This window comes from Lagopus muta, chromosome 5 (assembly GCF_023343835.1).
Source record: "Lagopus muta isolate bLagMut1 chromosome 5, bLagMut1 primary, whole genome shotgun sequence".
Classification (NCBI taxonomy): domain Eukaryota; kingdom Metazoa; phylum Chordata; class Aves; order Galliformes; family Phasianidae; genus Lagopus; species Lagopus muta.
Genome location: NC_064437.1, coordinates 22,709,545 through 22,728,242, shown reverse-complemented (window position 1 = coordinate 22,728,242; position 18,698 = coordinate 22,709,545). Strand labels below are relative to the sequence as shown.

Below are 18,698 nucleotides of genomic sequence, written 5' to 3'. Positions count from 1 at the left end.
AGATACACAAAGGCCAGCGTTAGCCTTGCAACCTAGCGACCCAATGGCATCAAAAAGCAGTGCTTTCTTGGCGTGTCATCATGCTGGGCTAGGAGCTTCAGCTGAAGGCAAGCTGAGCTGTGGGCAGACCTTTTGTTTCTGTAGGTCTATGCACAGAGTCTCATCCTGCCACTGGCACCCAAAAGGCTCTAGACCAAGCTCAACATGTGCACTCACACCTAAAAACTAACACCAGCCTTCTTTTTCACTTCTTCATCTGCACATCGTTACCAATGGGTTTTGCACTGTATAACGTCTATTGCTGAAATGTTGTTCTTGAGCCACTAAAGCACAGGGCTGATTAAAGATAGGGCTTATTTAAGAAAGAGGAATGTTTTCACTTTTTCTTATTGGTTTAAGAATAGCATAACCCTGATGACACTGAGGATCTAGAGGAATTTATTCACCAGATTACTATTTAAAAAACAAGTTAAAATGTGAATTCTTAAGGAATTAACTGTGCCTCATTAGCAGGCTGATCTGGCTGCTGTACTTGCAGGACATGGTGGAGCTGCTGACCAAGCTGACCACGATCGATGGGCACAACCAAAAGACTTGCCTTTGGAAAGAGAAAGACCTAAGAAGGAGACAGTGACAGCTTCCCATCTGCTGACTATGATCCCGAGAGCCTGCTGAGTTCTCTGAGACTCATGTTCTCCCTGAGAAAGGCTCAGAGATGTCTCCAGGAGATGGAGGGAGTTCAGCTACCAAAGCTTCCAGCCCTGCAGTGCACGGCCCCAGGCTGGGCACGTTAGTTAGTACAGGAGCTGCTGGGCAGCCAAACAAGCCGTGCACATGGCCAGCATCTGCTGCCTGCTCTGAAAGGTGGGAGACTATCCTGCATAGACAGTGTGTCCAGGAATGCAAGAGCCCAGATCAGATTTCCAGGCACGACCAACCCTTGCTTTTTAGAGTGGGAAATGCTGACTGCCATCGGCAGGGTTTTCTTTCTGTTCTAAGGAGGATGGAAGAGCACCTAATGGAAAGCGTATGGACTGGAGGAATGCAATATACATTACTAATTCTTACTGCTTTCCTGGATTAACTCTGATTCTGGATGACAGCTGACAACTATGGCCGGACCCTGTTGCACCCTACACCACCTGTAGAAGCCATTAGATCAAATATGTCTGGGATAGTAATGAAAAGCAGGAGCAAACTTTTTCTAAGGGGGCTGGGAGCCTGGAGGGGAAATCAAAGCTCCCACCTGCAGAAATGAAATGGAAAAAGCTCTGAACGTGCCACCAAGCAACTGCATCCAGGAGCAGCTGTGCCTGGCGCCATGAGCTGACCCCAGGACCCTGAGCAGCATCTCGTCCCAGTGCTGTGTCCTCAAGCAGGGCCACGCTGGGGACACCCATCCAGGGGAGCTTTGTGCATCACCTTTTCTCTTGTCTCTTGGTTGCCTAGCCTTTGGGCTGGAGAGAGAACATGGGAACAGATGGCTGCCTGTGGCACAACAAGCTGGAAATACATCTCTCAGCTTACCAGGAGCCTGGCTATGTGAGAAAATGTGCACCAAAGCCACAAGTGGGTGAAGTGGGATGGGCCGACAGCCAGAGCCAAGAAACCCCTCTGTCAGCTCCCCAGGCAGTAAGACTACCCTGCATTTGCCTGCAGCGGCCAGCACAGTGGGTTACTAGTCAGTTCCTTGGCATTGCACAACACAGAATAATAATACCCCCAGAGAGCAGTGATGTGAGCAAAGGAACCGTGCTCTGTGTGGGTGGCAGCGAAAGCATGGGAACGAGCTCAGCCGCCTCTCACCCAGCCTCCTGCTTCCCTCAACTCCCCCCACGACAAAACTGGACCACGATTAAGTAAGCCAAGGCTCTGAAATACTGCGATGCAGCTGTTCTGTTCAAGAGGTGCAGTGCCTGCCCTGTTCAAAGCATCTTGTACAGAGGAGCAGGCTGAAAGCCGTGCCAGCCCCTGACACCTTGCCACCACGGCTGGGTCATGCCCTGGCCATTGCGGCCCAGCAGCACAGGGGCTGATGCTCTGCACATGATGCTCAGAGGAGCAATGAGCAAGTGTGACCTGGATGCAGTCAGCGTAGCACAGTGTGTGGAAAGACCAGCTCACTGTCAAATGGGCAGGCATTTCAGAAATGATTCCACATGGCTCCAGCCTCAGCTCGATTCCATTAAATTGTTTCATGATCTGGATGATGAATAGAGAGCATACTTATAAGGTTTCTGGAAGATGGGAAGCTGGAGAGATTTCAACCACCTTGGAGTATTGGAGTACAGCTTCGATAAAAGAGAGAAGCTGTCCAAGATCAGGATGCACTTCAGCAAAGGCAAGAGCGAAGTATGGCGCTCAGGAGAATTGAAAGGCACGAGTACAAATGGGGCTAGGCAGAAGCAGCTTGAGGGCTGCAAAAGAACAAAGTGCATAAGCCAGCATCACAACAGGCCCAGAAATAATCAGCTCAGCTTCAAGAAAAACAGTCTTACCCTTACCAAGTTTTTAATGCTAATGTCTGGTGATTCCTGCATCAGATCTTTTAAAACTAGGTGGTCTCGTGACCACACCACCATCAGTTTTGTGGACAAGCCAAGAGAATACAGTGCAGTTCCACCGAGCCCTGCTATGTCTGCATGGCAGGAGCTGAGCCCAATGCTGCTTGTGCTCCCCACAGGCTGCAGGATGGGAGGGGGCCTGGGATGATACAAACCAACCTTCTTTCTCAGGCAGGAGGAGGGATAAAGCTGGCGGTCTTTCTGACAGTGTGCCAGCAGATGAGCTTCCAAATGAGAGAAGAGGCAGACACCTGTGCAGGAAGGCCCTGAGCTGGGCATAAGCTGAATAAGCTGCAGGATGTCCTGCAGAAGCGTCTGGATTTATAAACAGATTTACTGCTCCTCTCCAGCATTCAGAACATACAGCCTTTCACACCACACGACAACAGAATAAAACTCCCAGACAGGCTTAATCTCAGAATTGTAGGAGGCCACCTAGTCCAATCCTAAACTAAAGCAGATTCCCTACAGCAGCTGACACAGGTAGGCATATCCTTATGGCTCTTTAATATCTCCAGAGAAGGGCACTCCACACCCTCTATGGGCAGCCTGCTCCAGGGCTCTGCACTCTGACAGTGAAGCAGTGTTTCCCTGCGTTAGTAAGAAACTATCCTTTCCAGGCCAAAGCTATGTGCTGCAGTTACTATTTGTTACCAGATTTAAAGGCTGCGTTTTGCACAGATTACTTCAAAATAACAGTGAGGTAGCTGAGCCAAGCACTGCTGTTCCCAGACTGCATCTTCTCAGAGCTCGCTGGCTTGAGCCCTACCAAACTCCCAGCACGTGAGCCTGGCCTTGGGAACACATGTCCAATTCCCCAGCACTGCTCTCTGGGGAAGTCACTCTTACAAACAAGTGCATTGTCAGATATGGACTACATGTCCTCAGTACTTTTGGTAAGACACAAGGAGGGAAATCAGTTGTCCCACCTGCATTTTACCTACCTGTCTTGGTCAGAAATACACATAAGAGCAGAAGATCACCTCTCCTTGTGTAGATGATAGTGCAGGATCCACTGAATTAGTTTAATTGATGTCAAATGCCAGGGAATCATGTATGCACAAGATGACACAAAACCGCTGCCTCTTTTAAAAGCATCTGTGCAGAACAAAACACCCCCTTTTATTTTCCACTGTTCTTCTAACAAGCAAGGTCTGTTGTGACACATCAGACTCCCAACAGAGTCTGTGTTGGCATTAATTTACACTTCCAGCTCTTCTGCAGCCCTGTTATCACACCAGCAGGAACCTCAGCAGTTTTCAAAGAGCCATCAGAGGCACACTTGCTTCATGCTAGCTCACAATGCTGAAGTTTGGTTTAAAGATTTAGCACCAACCTACCAAAACAATTTATACTGCAGCCTGTCCTGGCCCAAAAAATGGATTTCGGGCAGCACAGTGTTCAGGAAACACAAACTTCACAGAAGATGAGGACATCAGCTGCTCTGCACAGCTCTGTCCCCAGACACAAGCTGGGGCTTCCCTGCCCTATCTGTGCTGTGATCCTCTCCATCTCCACTGAGCAGCCCCGACTGGCCCAGCCGCCGCATCTGGACAACGTTTCCGGCTGAAGGGTTGCTACACACTACCAAATAAGTAGATAAATGAAGCAGTGTTGCTCTAACAGTTACAAAGACTAAAAATACACTCACTGCAAGGAGGCAGCAGGGTTTCTAAAATATTCACAGATTTACTTGTTACCTAGGGTTTCTGGAGGCAAGGGAGAAAGTAGTAAGGACACTCCAGTTAACTTATTTTTAAAAGCAGGCTGCTGCTTGCAACTGTTTCTAAGCAAACCAGTTGCAACCTTGTGGACTCAGCTGCCTTCAGTCCCCGGCACATGTCAGGGGAGATCTGGATGTTTCCGTTTTCCTCTCCACCAGCTTTTTACTCCCTGTCCCTCAGCAACTGGTGGGGGTGTATGAGGGATGCAGTGAGCACACACTCATCTATAGAGCTATTACAGAGGGAGCCAGGTTGGAGGCACCAACACAGTGCCTGGTCTCCATTTCTCAGGGCAGGTCCTGCACCAGGGCCACGCACACTGCAGACCACACAAGGACATGCGGATAAGCCACAGGCTGTCAGCAAGGAGACAGGGCCTTTTCCCATGCCCAAATTGTTGCAACACTGGTGTCAGGGTCTATCGTAGGGGGATATACACAGCACAAGGAGAAAGTAAGAAAATGGGAGGAAACAAGTGCTGTGGCCTCCTAAGTAAATAACGGAGTCATTGGCTGTGGCTGAGGAGAACAATGTGCCCTCAGCCCATACCATGGAAAAGGCCAGGGCCTGCAGATCAAGAGATCAGTAGCCAACGGAGAGGGCCCAGTCTGGGTTGACTAATTGCTCTTGCTGGTTTGAAGAAAAAGCCAACGGCCCTCTCTAGAGGAGCAGATCAGCAGCACTGATCCTTGCAGGCACATAATTTAAAGCTCCTGCAGGTAGAGTATCTCTTGCAAACACCAAGGCATTTGCACTGGCTGTGCACATGCTTGCTGTCAGAGCTATGGCCATATTTGAAATCTAACCAGCTGAGGCAACGTTTACATGAAGAATTGAAATGAAAAGGAGAAAACAAAGGCAAGGCACAGCTTTGCTACACAGAAAGTTCTCTTGGGAATGAAAGAAAGGAAAGAGGCTGGAGAGAGAGCAACTCCGTTAGGCAGAACCACCCATGGCTTCTTGGGAAGCACAGAACTTGTAAACAAACTCCCCACACGGTCTGCAAGACAAGACATACCCACTTACAAGACAAATAGCTGTGCACAGGAGACCAGCCTAAAAAGGCATTCGTTCTACTGGAGGCTTACTTCAAGAGCCAGAGCTGGAGGATTTCTTCCTCTGAGTGAGGCAGCACAGGACTAAGAGGAATGGGCACCTTCCCTTCTGTGCCCAACGAGGAGCTAGCAGGAGCACTTGGGTACAACTTGCCACTGCAGCAGCTCTGCTCTCTTGGTCCATCCAGGCGTGCTCAACTCTCAACAGTTTCAGCCAATGCGTGCTGAAGTGAGACTTGACTTTTTACAGCTCCTGACCCCATTTGTCACTTTTCTTTCTTCTGATATTTATATATCCTCTGTGGTTAACACCAACACAAGAACACTTCAAGGTTTCCTTCAACAGCACTGACTTCAACTTTAAGTGCTCTTTTACACCTTGGTCCTCTACAAGCACCACAGATTCCCTGGCAGGCTTCCTCTGAAAAAAATGTTTTTATTACTTTTCATGCCTTAAACAAGTTGTTCCTCAGTATCACTTTTGGCTTGACTTCTTATGCTTTGATATTAAGTCTCCCAGAAATGGTGCTCCATTTCTAATTCCCTCATTTGGCTATTTCTAATTCCTTCTCATTGTTTTAAGAGAGCTCTCATTTCTAAGAACCTACTTTAATGTATTATTTAAGCCTGCCGGATTTTCTAAGGTCCTTTTAATGGTCCTTTGGCATGGAGGCTTTACTCTTAATCAATCTCCATACCATTTGCCAGCACTTTATCCTATGGTGTTTGCTTTGCATGTTTTCCCATCCTTACGCAGCCCTTAACCTTTGAAGTTGACTTGCAGTATGTACTTCAGCATTTTGACTTGTAGGCAGTTACTGATAAAATTAACTGAATTATTTGACTTCTTACTCTTTAATAGGCAGCCATCACTTTTTTTACTGGCGTGGACTTTTCTCTATCACCCACTATCACTTGTAGCCTAATGTTAAAGTGTCTCACTGATTTAAGAGTGAAGGCTGGTGAGAGCCTGTACTCACTTACAGTTCAAATGCCTTTATAGGTTGGATGGTATCCAGATAGTGAGGTGAAATTTCCACCTGTCTCACTTGGATACATAAAATTACCTCATTTATTTAGAAACTGTGATCAGCCCTTGCTCGAAGAAGAACATTTTTCACGCAACCTCCGTGCAAGTTTTTGTCTGCATGGGGCAGCTGCTTTCCTCCATGTGAGCTTCCCTGATGCAATACATTTGCCAGTTAATTAAAACAAATAAATCACTCACATACGCTGCAGAATGCCTATGTGAATGAGGCACGCTAATAAAAACAAGTCACTTTCAAAGGCCTCTGCCTCCCAGCTACAGCAAGAGGAGATTTACGGCTTCAAGATAGGAACGCTGCCTTGAACCAGAGATGCCTCTTTTGCACAGCAAGGGGCAGCTCAGACTGCTGATCATTTCTCCATCCACAGCCACCCAGAGCGTACTGCTGCTGTGCAGGCACATGCCACCACCTCTTCACATGGACTGCTGTGGAACAAGGGACAGGACAGAGGCAGATGGTGGAACCACGTGCCGGGGGATGACTGAAATTGAAAATCTCAGGATGTATTTTTCAAATGCTTTCCCACAGCAACCCTGCTGTCCGACTGCTACAGAGACTCAAGCTGGGAGAAGGCACAGGTAAGGTGTGTTCTATGGAGTGGGTGAGGAAGAGTCCCTGCATGGAAAGCTGGGCTTGGGAGCGGAGAGCAGGGCAGCAATCATGCAAGCCCCGCTGGCTGCAGTCTCCTTAGAGACTGCAATCCAAACACAGAAAAAGACCGTCTTGGACTGCTGAGCTTTTCCTAATCTCTAGGTTTGCTCCAGTGATGTCCTCAAGACAGAACTCATAAATGTGAACCTCCTCTACCAGTTCTTTGCAATTTTTTTTCTTGATGTTTTTACAGGGTGAGCTCATTATGGATAATTATGATTCAGATCACAGCAGAAATAAAGAGCTACCAGTAATCAAAGCTGGCCTACGTATCACAAACATAAAAGTGTATTTGCCACGTCTAATTTAACACTAAAAGGAATTATGTAATCTTAAATTTACAACACTTGAAAACGTATCAAAGCAGATCAGCTGGACTGAAGGCTAGAATTACGACGTGCTGCACAAACACAGTTTGGTGCAGCTGAGATGGCGAACACCACCTCACCTCAGGACTGAAACGTTCTCTTTGCTTTGCAGTCTGCTCTGCAGCCTGGTGGGAGAGCATACCCACATGGCAGTGTCAGCTCCAGGAGCGATGGACATCGAGAGGGCAGGCTCTGTGCAGTGAGACACACGCACTGGGTTCTGGCACGCAGCATCCACACTGGCAGCTAGCGTCATGGGTTTCCTTTTTCTTCTACATTGGGGATTTTATATAGCTTGTCTTTCATATGGAAAAACAATCTGGTGTAATAACTCTACACAGGCATTTGACATACTAGATGTGAAGTCCAATTAATTTATGACTCATTCTCTATCCCTCTCGGACAGCATGTTCCCAAGAAAATGCCATCTGCAGCATTTATCCTGTCTATACAGAGAAGACCAGTCGTGCTGGGGCTTTGGTCTGCTACATCACACAAAACCCAAGAGATTTTCATAATAACGAAACGGCAAAAAGACACAGAAGATCTACTGAAATCGTCTTCCTGTTCTTATGAACACATAAAAATAGGTTACTTATTTAGCAATTTAGGTAAACAGACCATTATCAAAAGTCACTGGGGAGTAAGTCTTTATGATTTCATTTCTTGATCGCTTCCTGTCTAACTAAACAAACATGAACTCAAGTGACACAGATTCCACTGCTTTTGTGTGTGGAATACTTGAACCATTTCTGTCATAATTCTATGAATAATTTAATCATCTTTTTCCTGTCAGGGACAACATATATTAAGAGAAAACTGGTGGGAAGCACAGCATCTCTCAAAGGTTGTCAATTCAGCAACGATCAATTTTGCAGAGAGGAAAGATTAGCGTACATCACTTTGAAAAGAGAACAGTAACATCTTACAATATGACTAAAATCTGTAGTCAAAATTCCTCGGCAAGGTTTCAGTCCCAACCTCTAGAGTAGAACTCAATATAAGCATGAGGGGTGAAGAACATCTGTGATACCGGCCAACAATCCTATGAGAGATTCTCAGCCTGAGGTCAAGCACAGCAGCTTAGAGAGGAAGCTACAGGAACAAAGATCTGGCTTCTAAGCTCCAAGATCTGGCTTCTAAGCATCAAGAGTTAACCAACAACACCTGGAGACAGAGCATTTGCTGAGCAGTAACCTTCAGAAAAGTCAGCTGTTGACCAGTGTATGGTTTTAGACCTTCATCTGATGAGTGACAAGGAATTCTGCCGCTTACTCTGAAAGACGGAAATGGCATCTTTTGTTCACTTGAACCCAAGGCAGAGGATGTTGAAGACTGTATTTATTTAACCCCAAGACATGGGAACTTATAGCACATCATCACTTCCCAAAGAGATTTTCTTTTTATCCTCCTTCTCAGCCTGGGTGGCTTCTGTTTGCTTTACAGACTTCTCAGAGTTTGCTACCAGCCTTGGACATCTGCTGCATGCAAATACTCATGCTGCTTGATAGCAAAATCCCTCCAGTTTTGATCAAAAAGCCTTACCATTAGATTTGCTGTTCATCATTTGAATTGAAACGTGCATTATTTTAGAGCATGAAAAGACTTATGACATTGGCACATCACATTGGCAGGATGAGAATTGTGACAAAGGAAGGCTGAGGAAGTGGCTGCGATCAGAAGATGTGCAACACAACAGAGCACATGGACTTTGCAAAACTCTCCATCCCACTCAGCACTCTTTGGGTGCTGTGTTTCATCACAAAAAGCAACTCCTAAGAGAAGTCTATCCAGGAACACATAAATTATAGAGGGCAAGCACAAGTATCTCAAAGGCAGACTGAAAACAAAACCCATTGTGCGTGACGTTAGACTAAGGACCTATCCAGAACACTTGTAGAAAATTCAAAACTCTGTCACAGCTGTCAATTCTCAAGAAAACAAGGAACTTCAGACTTAGCTGCTGACTGGACGTGCACTTGTTTCTTGCTATGCAACTGAAATCCCTGCTGTTCGGCATCCTTACTGTCTACATTCTCCTTGCAGCAGCTCTCTCTGGGATCAGTGGCAGCTCAGAACTCAGTAACCTTTTCCAGTGACTTATTCCACATACTGGCAGATGAACTGACCTGCATGAATCAGCTTCCCTGTAAACAGCCTCTGGTCCTGACTTACACATTTACATACTATGAGCAAAGGAAAGGGGAGAGATTAATGCACAAAGAAATTAGTTTGGTATACAGGATGCCTGGGGGTTCCAAGAGGATGTACAGCCCTTCATCTCCGTATCAGCAAGAATGTCAAATCATGTCTATCTGAAGACTGTACACAAGTCCTTATGAAATAAACAGGAAATCTGAAGCTTAGTACCCAGCTGGTTGGTTTCCACATGGGCGAGGGCCTGGTAATGGCACTAACACCACTGCATCTGTAACTGGCATAAAGGCCAAGGACTCTATAACTGTGCTTCTTCCAAGACATGGAGCACTGGCACTATCCTAAGAAGAAATGCAGTAAAGAGAGCATCTTCTTTGGCTAAACTTTGCATGCTATCTCCTACAACAGACGGCTGTACATATGTTCTCACTTTTGTACACCACACAGAGAGGACTACTGGTGGTGTGTGCTGCACTGCAGAGCTGCAGACATCCCACAGAGACTAAAGGTCCCTGCTTGGGGTAGGAAGAGTGGCTTAGCTGTGCTGTACTCTATAGATTATTTTGATCCAAAGATTGATGTTATAACCCGCTGCATTTTTTACAGCAGTTAAGTAAATACAGGGCTAATGGCAGATGTTTTCATTTAAACTGAAATGAAAGGCACCGCCTTTATGTCAATTTGGAACCGGTGTAATGAGCCAACAAGACTCTGAGTTACAATAAAAGCAAATTTAGGAACGAAATCTACTAGAGACTTAACTGGTCTCAAGTGCATAGTTAGATTTCTAAAATAATAGTTGCAATCCAGCACAACAAACATGACTTGCTCAAAAACAAAAGCTTAAGTTTAACTGTAAATTGCCGTTGGCTTTCATTCCCATGAGAAAGTGCGAGATATTTCTTGGAATAACTTCTCATCACAGGCATACCAGTGGTGTCCCCAGAACCATGTACAGCAAGACTAGGACTATGCAACTCTGCTTTTTTTCCCTTCCAGGCTTACCAGCCCTGGGGTTCCTATGTCCCACTAGACAGATCAATCCAGTGCTGGTTGCATCCACAAATGCTGGGGCTTTGTAGTTGGGCAGGGGCAGGTTAAGTTGTGGACACAGTTGGCTGCAGGAGGCTAAGGGAGAGTAGTACTGAGTGACAGCAGCCAAGAGGGGAGTGGGACCAGGGTGAGAGGCAGCACGCGTCTGGGGAGGCTGAAATGGAGGAGCTGATGGCGTGTACTGGCTGCAAACTGCAGGAGTGGCCCAGCAAGCTTGGAAAGGGGGCTGGAACAGGGTGGGGAGGAAGTAAAGAGGGGTGGGATTAACATGTATCAACATTGATTTTTGTTTTGTTTAATTTTTTTTTTTTTTTTTTAACACCTTAATACTTAAGAGTTCACACAATTTCAGGCACCTGCACAGAAGCCCTCAGTGGAGACTCTGCCAGCTGTCCTCATGCATGGGACAATCCGGGCTGAACAAGAGACAGACCACATAAGAGAGGCATAAAAGGTAATGGCCATTTTTACTCTTTTAACATGCAATTACTGAATAGCTTTTATCAACTTCTTGTCTCTAAGAGAAATGTCTTACTGTTCTTGCTTTGCACAGCATTCTCTTAAATACTCCAACTTAAACTTCTATCGTATTGAACCCACACATACACCCACTCCTACTACAAAGGTTTCTGTTAATACTTGCCATTAGCTGAAAAGCACTAGTGCTGCCAGCTTTATATCTCGTTTTCCCTCCAAGAAGAATTCTGAAATGTTTTTCAGACTGTAGACTCTGTTTGTACACTGGTGAAAAGAGCCAGACAAACCTTGCAGAACTATGTCACTAACCTTCATGCACAGTCACAGAAGACAGTGACCGACAACTCATGTTATTTCCCAACCTCTGTCCATATTTGCTCTCTCTTCCTGCTGCTGTCAATGGGAACTGCTCAAATCAGCCATGGGAAGAGTCTGTAACAGAGCTCAGAGGGCACTCCAGCATTCAAAGCATAATCAGAAAAGGATGACAGTCCTGCTGGAAAGAGACTGTCCGAGTAGTTCAAAATGTTCTTTTCTGAATGAACTGTACGCTGTTTCATATCTGAAAAGAGCAATGGGTAAACTCTGGTACAAAGATAAAATGAAGATCCTGTAGAAGAAAGCAAATGAAGAAGTTCTGAAAAAGTTTCAAAGCAGAGGCCATTCCACTTCCACTCTCCTCGCCTCCACTGCCAGGGTTGTGGCAGAGAAAAGGAACAGCAAATAAGTGCAAGTGGAAAAGGCTCCCCTTCTCCCTCAAAGAACTGGCTGAGTCATGAGAAAAGGCAGGAGGGGACAAGTTCTTTCACTGGAAGTATTGCCAGATCCTCCCAGGGAGACCCAGCCTCTTCCAGCAGCCGCTTCTCTGCAGGTGGATGAAGAGCTAAGGTGGGCTTAAGGTGGGCTTTCTCCCTGCAAACACCTGAGAGAAAAGCTTTGTTATCAGCAAACTGTCAGATGCTCATTTAGAATGTATGAGCCCTCATAGAGGCAGGATAGGATGGAGAAGCAATATTCTCAAAGCAGAGAAATGGTTCTTCTCCAGGCACAACTTCTTAGCTAACAGCCTCCTATTAGTAATCTACTAATAAACAAATTAAAAATGAAGCCAAGTTATCCACCACCTCTTATTTATCTTGGAATTTCTTCCTAGCACCTGATTGAGTGCCACAGGGGAAGAAATGTTTGATGGCATTGTTTATTTAGCCACTATCCTTGTGTCTGCTCCATTTCAACATCCCTGACCAAATCCCTGGATATTTTTTATTTCCTGGATTATACCGATGTTCTGAAGAACAATCCCAAAGAACTCCAGTAACTACAATTTCACAATGTTTTACTAATGATGAAGGATAAGATTCATCACAGGGCTCTGATGTGTATTTTCCAAATCATATTTACTCCAGTAACTGGAAAGATACTTAAGACTCAATAACATTTAAGAATAAATAGGCTGTAAGTTAGAAATAAGAGCTTGCTCTCCAAGTGATAAACTGCCTATTTGCTAATTCAGCTCAGCCAAGAAAGGATTTTTGTAAGGGACATGAAAAGGGAGTTTCTGACTGACAAATGCCAAAAATAATTCTGACACATCTCACAAAAATTCCCCTCAGATAACTGGTTGTATACCACCACACTCGACTTACCATAGTGCTCAGGAAAGCGCAATTATTAAAATGCTGGAAGCCTGAACGGATTGTTTGTTTGTTTATGGAAATTCACATCATCAGACAATGTTTTCAGCACGCCTGACTTCACAAAAACATTTGGGTTTGTGATTCGTTTGTACTGTAAAACATGTAAGCCTTAAAAAGGCGTCACAGCGTACAGATATTCAGTAAGCAAAGTCTGTGCTGTCGCAGGGTTCACAATGCGTCTGATGACTGTGACAGTGACATTTTCCCAAACATGCCTTAACCTTGTGGCATCTGAATTAATGATATATTTATTCAGTTCTTGTCCTATCTCTCATGTGGGACTAAAATGGAGATCAAGAACACTTCCTTTCACTAACAAGCCCGTGCCCTTAGTGAAAAGCTGTTTTCTCTGCTGTCCTGCAGCCCTTGAATATGATTGTTATTAATACTGACGGTGCAGTGCTGAGAGGTCCCTCTCACACTGAGCGTTGTATAACACAGTGGTAAACAGCTGAGAAGCTGATGGAAGGCAGTCAGCATCCCAACACATCAGAAAGGTCAAGGAATTTGCCCTGCTAGGCAGCCCAAATGGGACGGCAAGGACAGTCTCCACACTCAATCTTTGTACGTGTTATGAAACGTGTACGTTAATGCTAGAATGTGATGGAAAATATAGCAATAACAGTGGAGTGGAAAAGTCTCTGACTGCGGCAAATGAGGACAAGCCCAAATGCAGCAGCTGTGGTGCAGAAATGAATGAAAATAGCTGCTTATCTTTGAAAGGCTTCTGGTAGCATCTCCAGAGAAAAACCCCCACCTCCACTGCCAGCCCTTAGATGAAGTCTGGGAAGGGGTGGATCCTGGCTCCAGCCCTTCCATCACTCAGGTTCTTTGCATGCACCTGAGCACCCCTGGGTTGGCCCTCCTTCCCACCAGGTGCTCAATCACTGCTTCAGGCTGTCACTCAGCACTTCTACTACACAGATGCCAAATCAGAGAAGCTAGATCACGTTCTGGCAACTCTGATCAGCTATGTATAAACCACCATGACCGGATGGCATTGCCATCAAGTCCTGAGGGAGCTACAGAGAGAGACTGCAGACTGTTGGCCAAGGCAGTCAGAGGTGTCTGGGTGACACTCGTGGCAGCGTGGATGAAAGGCATGGATGAGATGCCAGCACCCCAGCTCCAGGGGGCACCCTGGCAACCACAGCTTAGAGGTGACCAATCTCACTTCATTTTCAAAGCTGTAACAACCAACGTGTGATCCAAGTTTGGTTTCCACACACAAGTCAGATGCATCTCTTTGAAATTATTCTCATAACAATCTCTCTTTCATGTTTTGCACTTACCATTGATGTTTACAGCTGGCAACACTATAGACATCTTTGGCCTTCTAGTCTTGTTATGTGTGGTGGCTGGCAGTAACAGGTGGTCCTGAAAAACAGGGGAAAAGATCTGTTAAATCCACCCTAGAAGCACAGAGCTGGGAAAATTCCTTTCCATTCTGTGCTACAGGCATGCAGTATAAAACTATTTACAACAGCTTAGCAATTTCAAGTTGTAGAGGGAGTCTTCCAAAAGTCACAGCAGCTGCTCATGCTGTGTAACCAAGAAGAAATCCCTATCTCATGCAGCACAATATGAAAAAGCCTTGATCATGTGGAAAGAGATGGAAACTGCTATTAGACCCGCATTCAACAGAGTACTTATGTATATGATTAAAGTAATTGAGCTTGACTTCAATGATATTTAAACATGTGGTTAAGGGCTTTGCTGAACTGGAGCCTTTACTGGCAGTGCTGTCTGCTTTCTATATAAATATCTTCTTGCTCTATCTATGTCAACTCATGCCACGTGCCTCTTGCAGCAGGGCCGTATCAGTGAGGGCTGCGATGGGCAGCAAACTATGAGCTCCGCTGACAAAAACTTACTGAGGAAGTCTGATGGCAAAGCTGTGCTTAGCAATTTATTTCACAGTGAGGTGGCTGGGTGTTGCTGTAAAACAGAAGCGTTCAAACAACCCTTGGCTGTAATAGCAGAAGCTGCATCTACAGAAGCTCCAGATGCAGACCTGGGAAAAATGCAGCCTTTCTTCTTTTTTTTTTTAATTTTATTTTTCCTAACTATAGCTGAATTCAAACCGCTCAGGTTGATGTGTGGGAAAATCTGGTTCATTCCTTATCATTCAGATTGTGTTGTGCTGTGCTGACCTAGACCACAGAAAGACCACAAAGAACATGGAAAACTTCCCAAGCTTTTCAAAGATTAGCTCCTCTGCCTGCAGGTTGCTTCACCATAACACCTCAATATGCAGTGGGTGCTGTGAGGGAAGCATATTTTCCCTCTTAGTAATTAAGAGCAAAGGATCATGTTTACAGAGTTCACAAATGCAGTGTAAATTCCTAACTCAAGCTCTAAGTGAAAAAACATCCTGCCGATCACTAACCATCTTTGCCAGCCCCCCAGAAATTAATCCAAAGCTTTATTTTCCCAGTCCATGCATTTACTGCTCTCTCAATGCCAGTGATCCCACATTCAGCCTGAGTCACTGGGAAGAACCAAACCAACAGGTACCATCATGTCCAACATACGCCAACCAGCTCCTTAAAAAGTTTTTGCAACCTCCCTAAACCCAGACCCAACATCTGCCTTTTATTTTTCAAGATCCAGACATGTATCTCACATGGGCAAACAGCAGCAGGAAGTTTGACCCCTCGTTTCCACGCTTTTCCATTTGCAAAACTCCTATGATATCTTTATGAGACCGGCTTAGTTTTGTTTCTAATGGCACCTTTACTTACTGTATGCATCAAATGTATTCAGAACAATCACAAGAGCTTTATAATTGGAGTAACCTCTACAGAAATCAGCAGCAATGTCAGGACATTCTATCTAATTCAGGACCATTCTATCTAATTACCTTCTTGGCTGACTTCTGAAAGGTCAGTGTGAAGTGGCAAACGGAAAGCAAAGGTAGAGAAATTGAGAGGATGCAGCATCCAGGCTGGTCAGAGGTCTGGTGCCCAGACCACAAACCTACATGGAGAGGAGGAGGGAGTGGGGCTTTGATACCTCTCATCTGTGCACTGTAATTAGCAAATCCTCCAAACAACCACTGGGTCTGAAGAAAGTTGCATAGGGAATCATCTTCAGTGACGCTGCTCTGCTAGCCAAGACATTAAAATTAACTTCCCCTTAATTTCCAGATTCTGAAACGCCTCCTAAAACTGCACAGGAAAGAGTACATCCAAGCAGCAATTCACCTGCTGCTCCTTCGTTTTCCTGGTGCAGATGGAACAGCGTGGGAAGGACTGCTGCTCCCACAGCAGATAGTGAGACATTGAAGTCATTTCCACTCACGCCTGTGCATCCAAGTACGCGCTGGAGCTGTGGCACAACTCTTCTGGAGAAAACACACACAACAGGCAGTCAGCTGTAAGCTCCAACTGCTGGCAGGAGCCGACCTTCGAGAGGAGCAGACTGTCTGGGACCTGGATGCAGCCCATCTTCACTACAAAGGACTGTTATGAGTTATTGTTTAACCTGGAGTTAAAGAAATGCATCCATCTCCTTGTCATCTTCAATTTGCAGGAAAGTCCCTCTGATACTTGGTCCTAACTTGCATCAGTGATGCAAAGTGTCATAAATATTTCGACAAGTTTGGCTACCTGCAGCATTCTCAGCAGCCTAGAAAGCTTCAAACAGTCCTGAAGTTTTTTTCAAAGTAATACTTAATTATTTGTATGCAACACAAATGAATGCAATATTAGTGATTAGGAAGAATTTAAACATTTAGGAACACAATGTGAATGCATTATTAACATGTGTAAAACATTTTGTCCTTTCCTATCTTGTTCAGAAGTATGCTGAATTGCTACCCTGAGGGGAATGTGACGGCATTATTCATCCCTAATTTTAAATACTAGACAAAAATATCTAAAATTAAAATACTGTTTGTGATATTAATACATGGCATAAAACTGAAAATGAATAAAAGCAAATCCTACAAGTCAGCATCTGGCTCACGAGCATGACCGTCAACCAGAGGCAAAATAAATCACAACTATTACCCAACAACAGATGGCTCTGGCTTGGGCCAAGATTTGCACTTAGATGGGATGACAATTTAAATAGACGATGCAGACCTGAAAGTGCTGGCATAATGACTGGAAAAAATATCGGCCTGGAAAGACAATATTTCAAATGAGTCCCAAGCTTCAGCACTCTCATTTTGCTTTTGATCATCACTACAGTTTGGTGTTATTGAAGTCAGCTGAGATGGACAGATAGATAAATATAGACATGGATACTAAAAATCCAGCCACAAATGTATTACCTTTTTTATTAAGTTGGGATATAGAAACACATTTGTTCTTGGGGATAAAGTCTGAAGTTATTAGTTAAACATCTGATAACGATCACATTTATCAATCCTAGCCACCACAAAACATTCAGAGCACTAGATAATTAGGATGAATCAACTGCAGTTAATTATAAAAGTTAAATTAAAGCTTTTAGAAATTAGGTACTGCTATAGAATGAACGTTCTCACTGAGCGTTTGTTCTTCCCTAGCTACTTCAGTCTCTGCTGATCTGCTCCTGGACACAGCAGCACATGGAACCACAACAGAGATTTTAAGGCTTCTTCCATAAGATCAATGTCAAGACTCTCACAGAGATTAAGGGTTGGAGACTCACGTATCTGTAACCCCCACAATCAGATGGCAATGGAAACCCGATTCCACTGTGCTAGAATATTCCAAGGCTGGATGTTCCAACAGTTCCAGCCTGAGTCATATGACATGTGGCTTGTTTCTTAAAGCACCTACCACTAGATGCATGACAACCTGCAGGCAATCTTAGCCCTCAATAAAAAGAGACCTTTTCTAACTCTCCTAGAACAGAGTAAACATCCCTGCATATCATTTTCATTAGATGCAGAAAAAACATGCTGCTCCAAAGTTGTTGTTCTTTTTTTTTTTTTTCTTTTCTTTTTTTTTTTTTCCTAGCTGGTACTTGCCTTTCATATGGTAAGAACTGGCAGTTCTGACAATTTGGGTTTTGCAGCATGTGGTCCCTCAGCAACACTGCACCCAGGAACAACTCTTCCCTTGGGACCAGTGTGCCACATAGCTATGGGCACCAATGGAGCTCCTCCACCTCACAGCATGGCTGTGATGTAAGAAAACAGTATCAGTGCCATGGGAAATGTTTAGAGGAGAGGTACACACATTTGCAGAATATCTGAGTGACATGGGACACAAAGGAACACTCCAGGCTCAGCAGGAGCTGTTTTTTCTCCTACCCTGATGTTACATTTCTCTCAAATTGACTTCTCGAGATTTTTCTTACTTTCTTAGCTGATCTGCTTAGGAATGGATAAGTATTATTCAATAGCCCTACGTACCTGAGAAGAATGAACATGACTTGATCCAAGCGTGCTTTGTTACAGTGTGGAAGCTGCAGGCCCTATCGCTGCATCTCCTCTCACAAAGACTGATCCAAGATGTTGGGATGAGCCCAGCCCTCCATTAGAGGCTCATCTCTGACAAACTAAGGACAATGTTTTCAAAAACAAGGGACATTTGTTACTTTACGGGAACAAAAGCTCCACAGAGACTGGATTAAAATACCAAAGGAAAATCTTAGAGCGCAGCTCTTGCCATCTGCCCCGATGAGGAGATTTGATCTTTACCATTGCCTTGGAATCAAGCAATGTGCTAGAACATTGCAGCTAACAAAGACACAGGCAAAGCAAAGAGGGCAAGCAGAGCCAGGCACCTCAGCATGCCAGCTCTGTCGAGGCAGCTTTAGAAATTTTCTTGTAATAAACAAATACTGTAACTGGGCATTTTGTTCATCCGTTTATGACTAACAGGTCTCCTGGGGAATCATGCCTTGACCTCTTCCAGCTCAAATCTTCACAACTGTGATTCTTGGAGCCTGTTACAACTTCTGCC

The 18,698-nt window shown here is 44.8% G+C and overlaps 1 protein-coding gene and 1 long non-coding RNA gene across 3 annotated transcripts in view; one reads left to right on the top strand and one right to left on the bottom strand.

The window, feature by feature from the left end:
• The window catches only part of ATF6 (activating transcription factor 6), a 72,030-nt gene that overhangs the window by 2,016 nt on the left and 51,316 nt on the right, over nucleotides 1–18,698 (bottom strand). For both annotated transcript variants that reach the window (XM_048944914.1, XM_048944913.1), the window contains exon 15: nucleotides 14,088–14,172. In XM_048944914.1, coding sequence (XP_048800871.1) covers nucleotides 14,088–14,172 — 85 coding nt within the window. The remainder of the gene's footprint in view (nucleotides 1–14,087; nucleotides 14,173–18,698) is intronic.
• LOC125693258 (uncharacterized) lies at nucleotides 4–17,663 on the top strand. The gene is made up of 3 exons (XR_007377021.1): nucleotides 4–10,089; nucleotides 10,974–11,075; nucleotides 15,945–17,663. It is a non-coding gene; the product is annotated as an uncharacterized LOC125693258 (long non-coding RNA).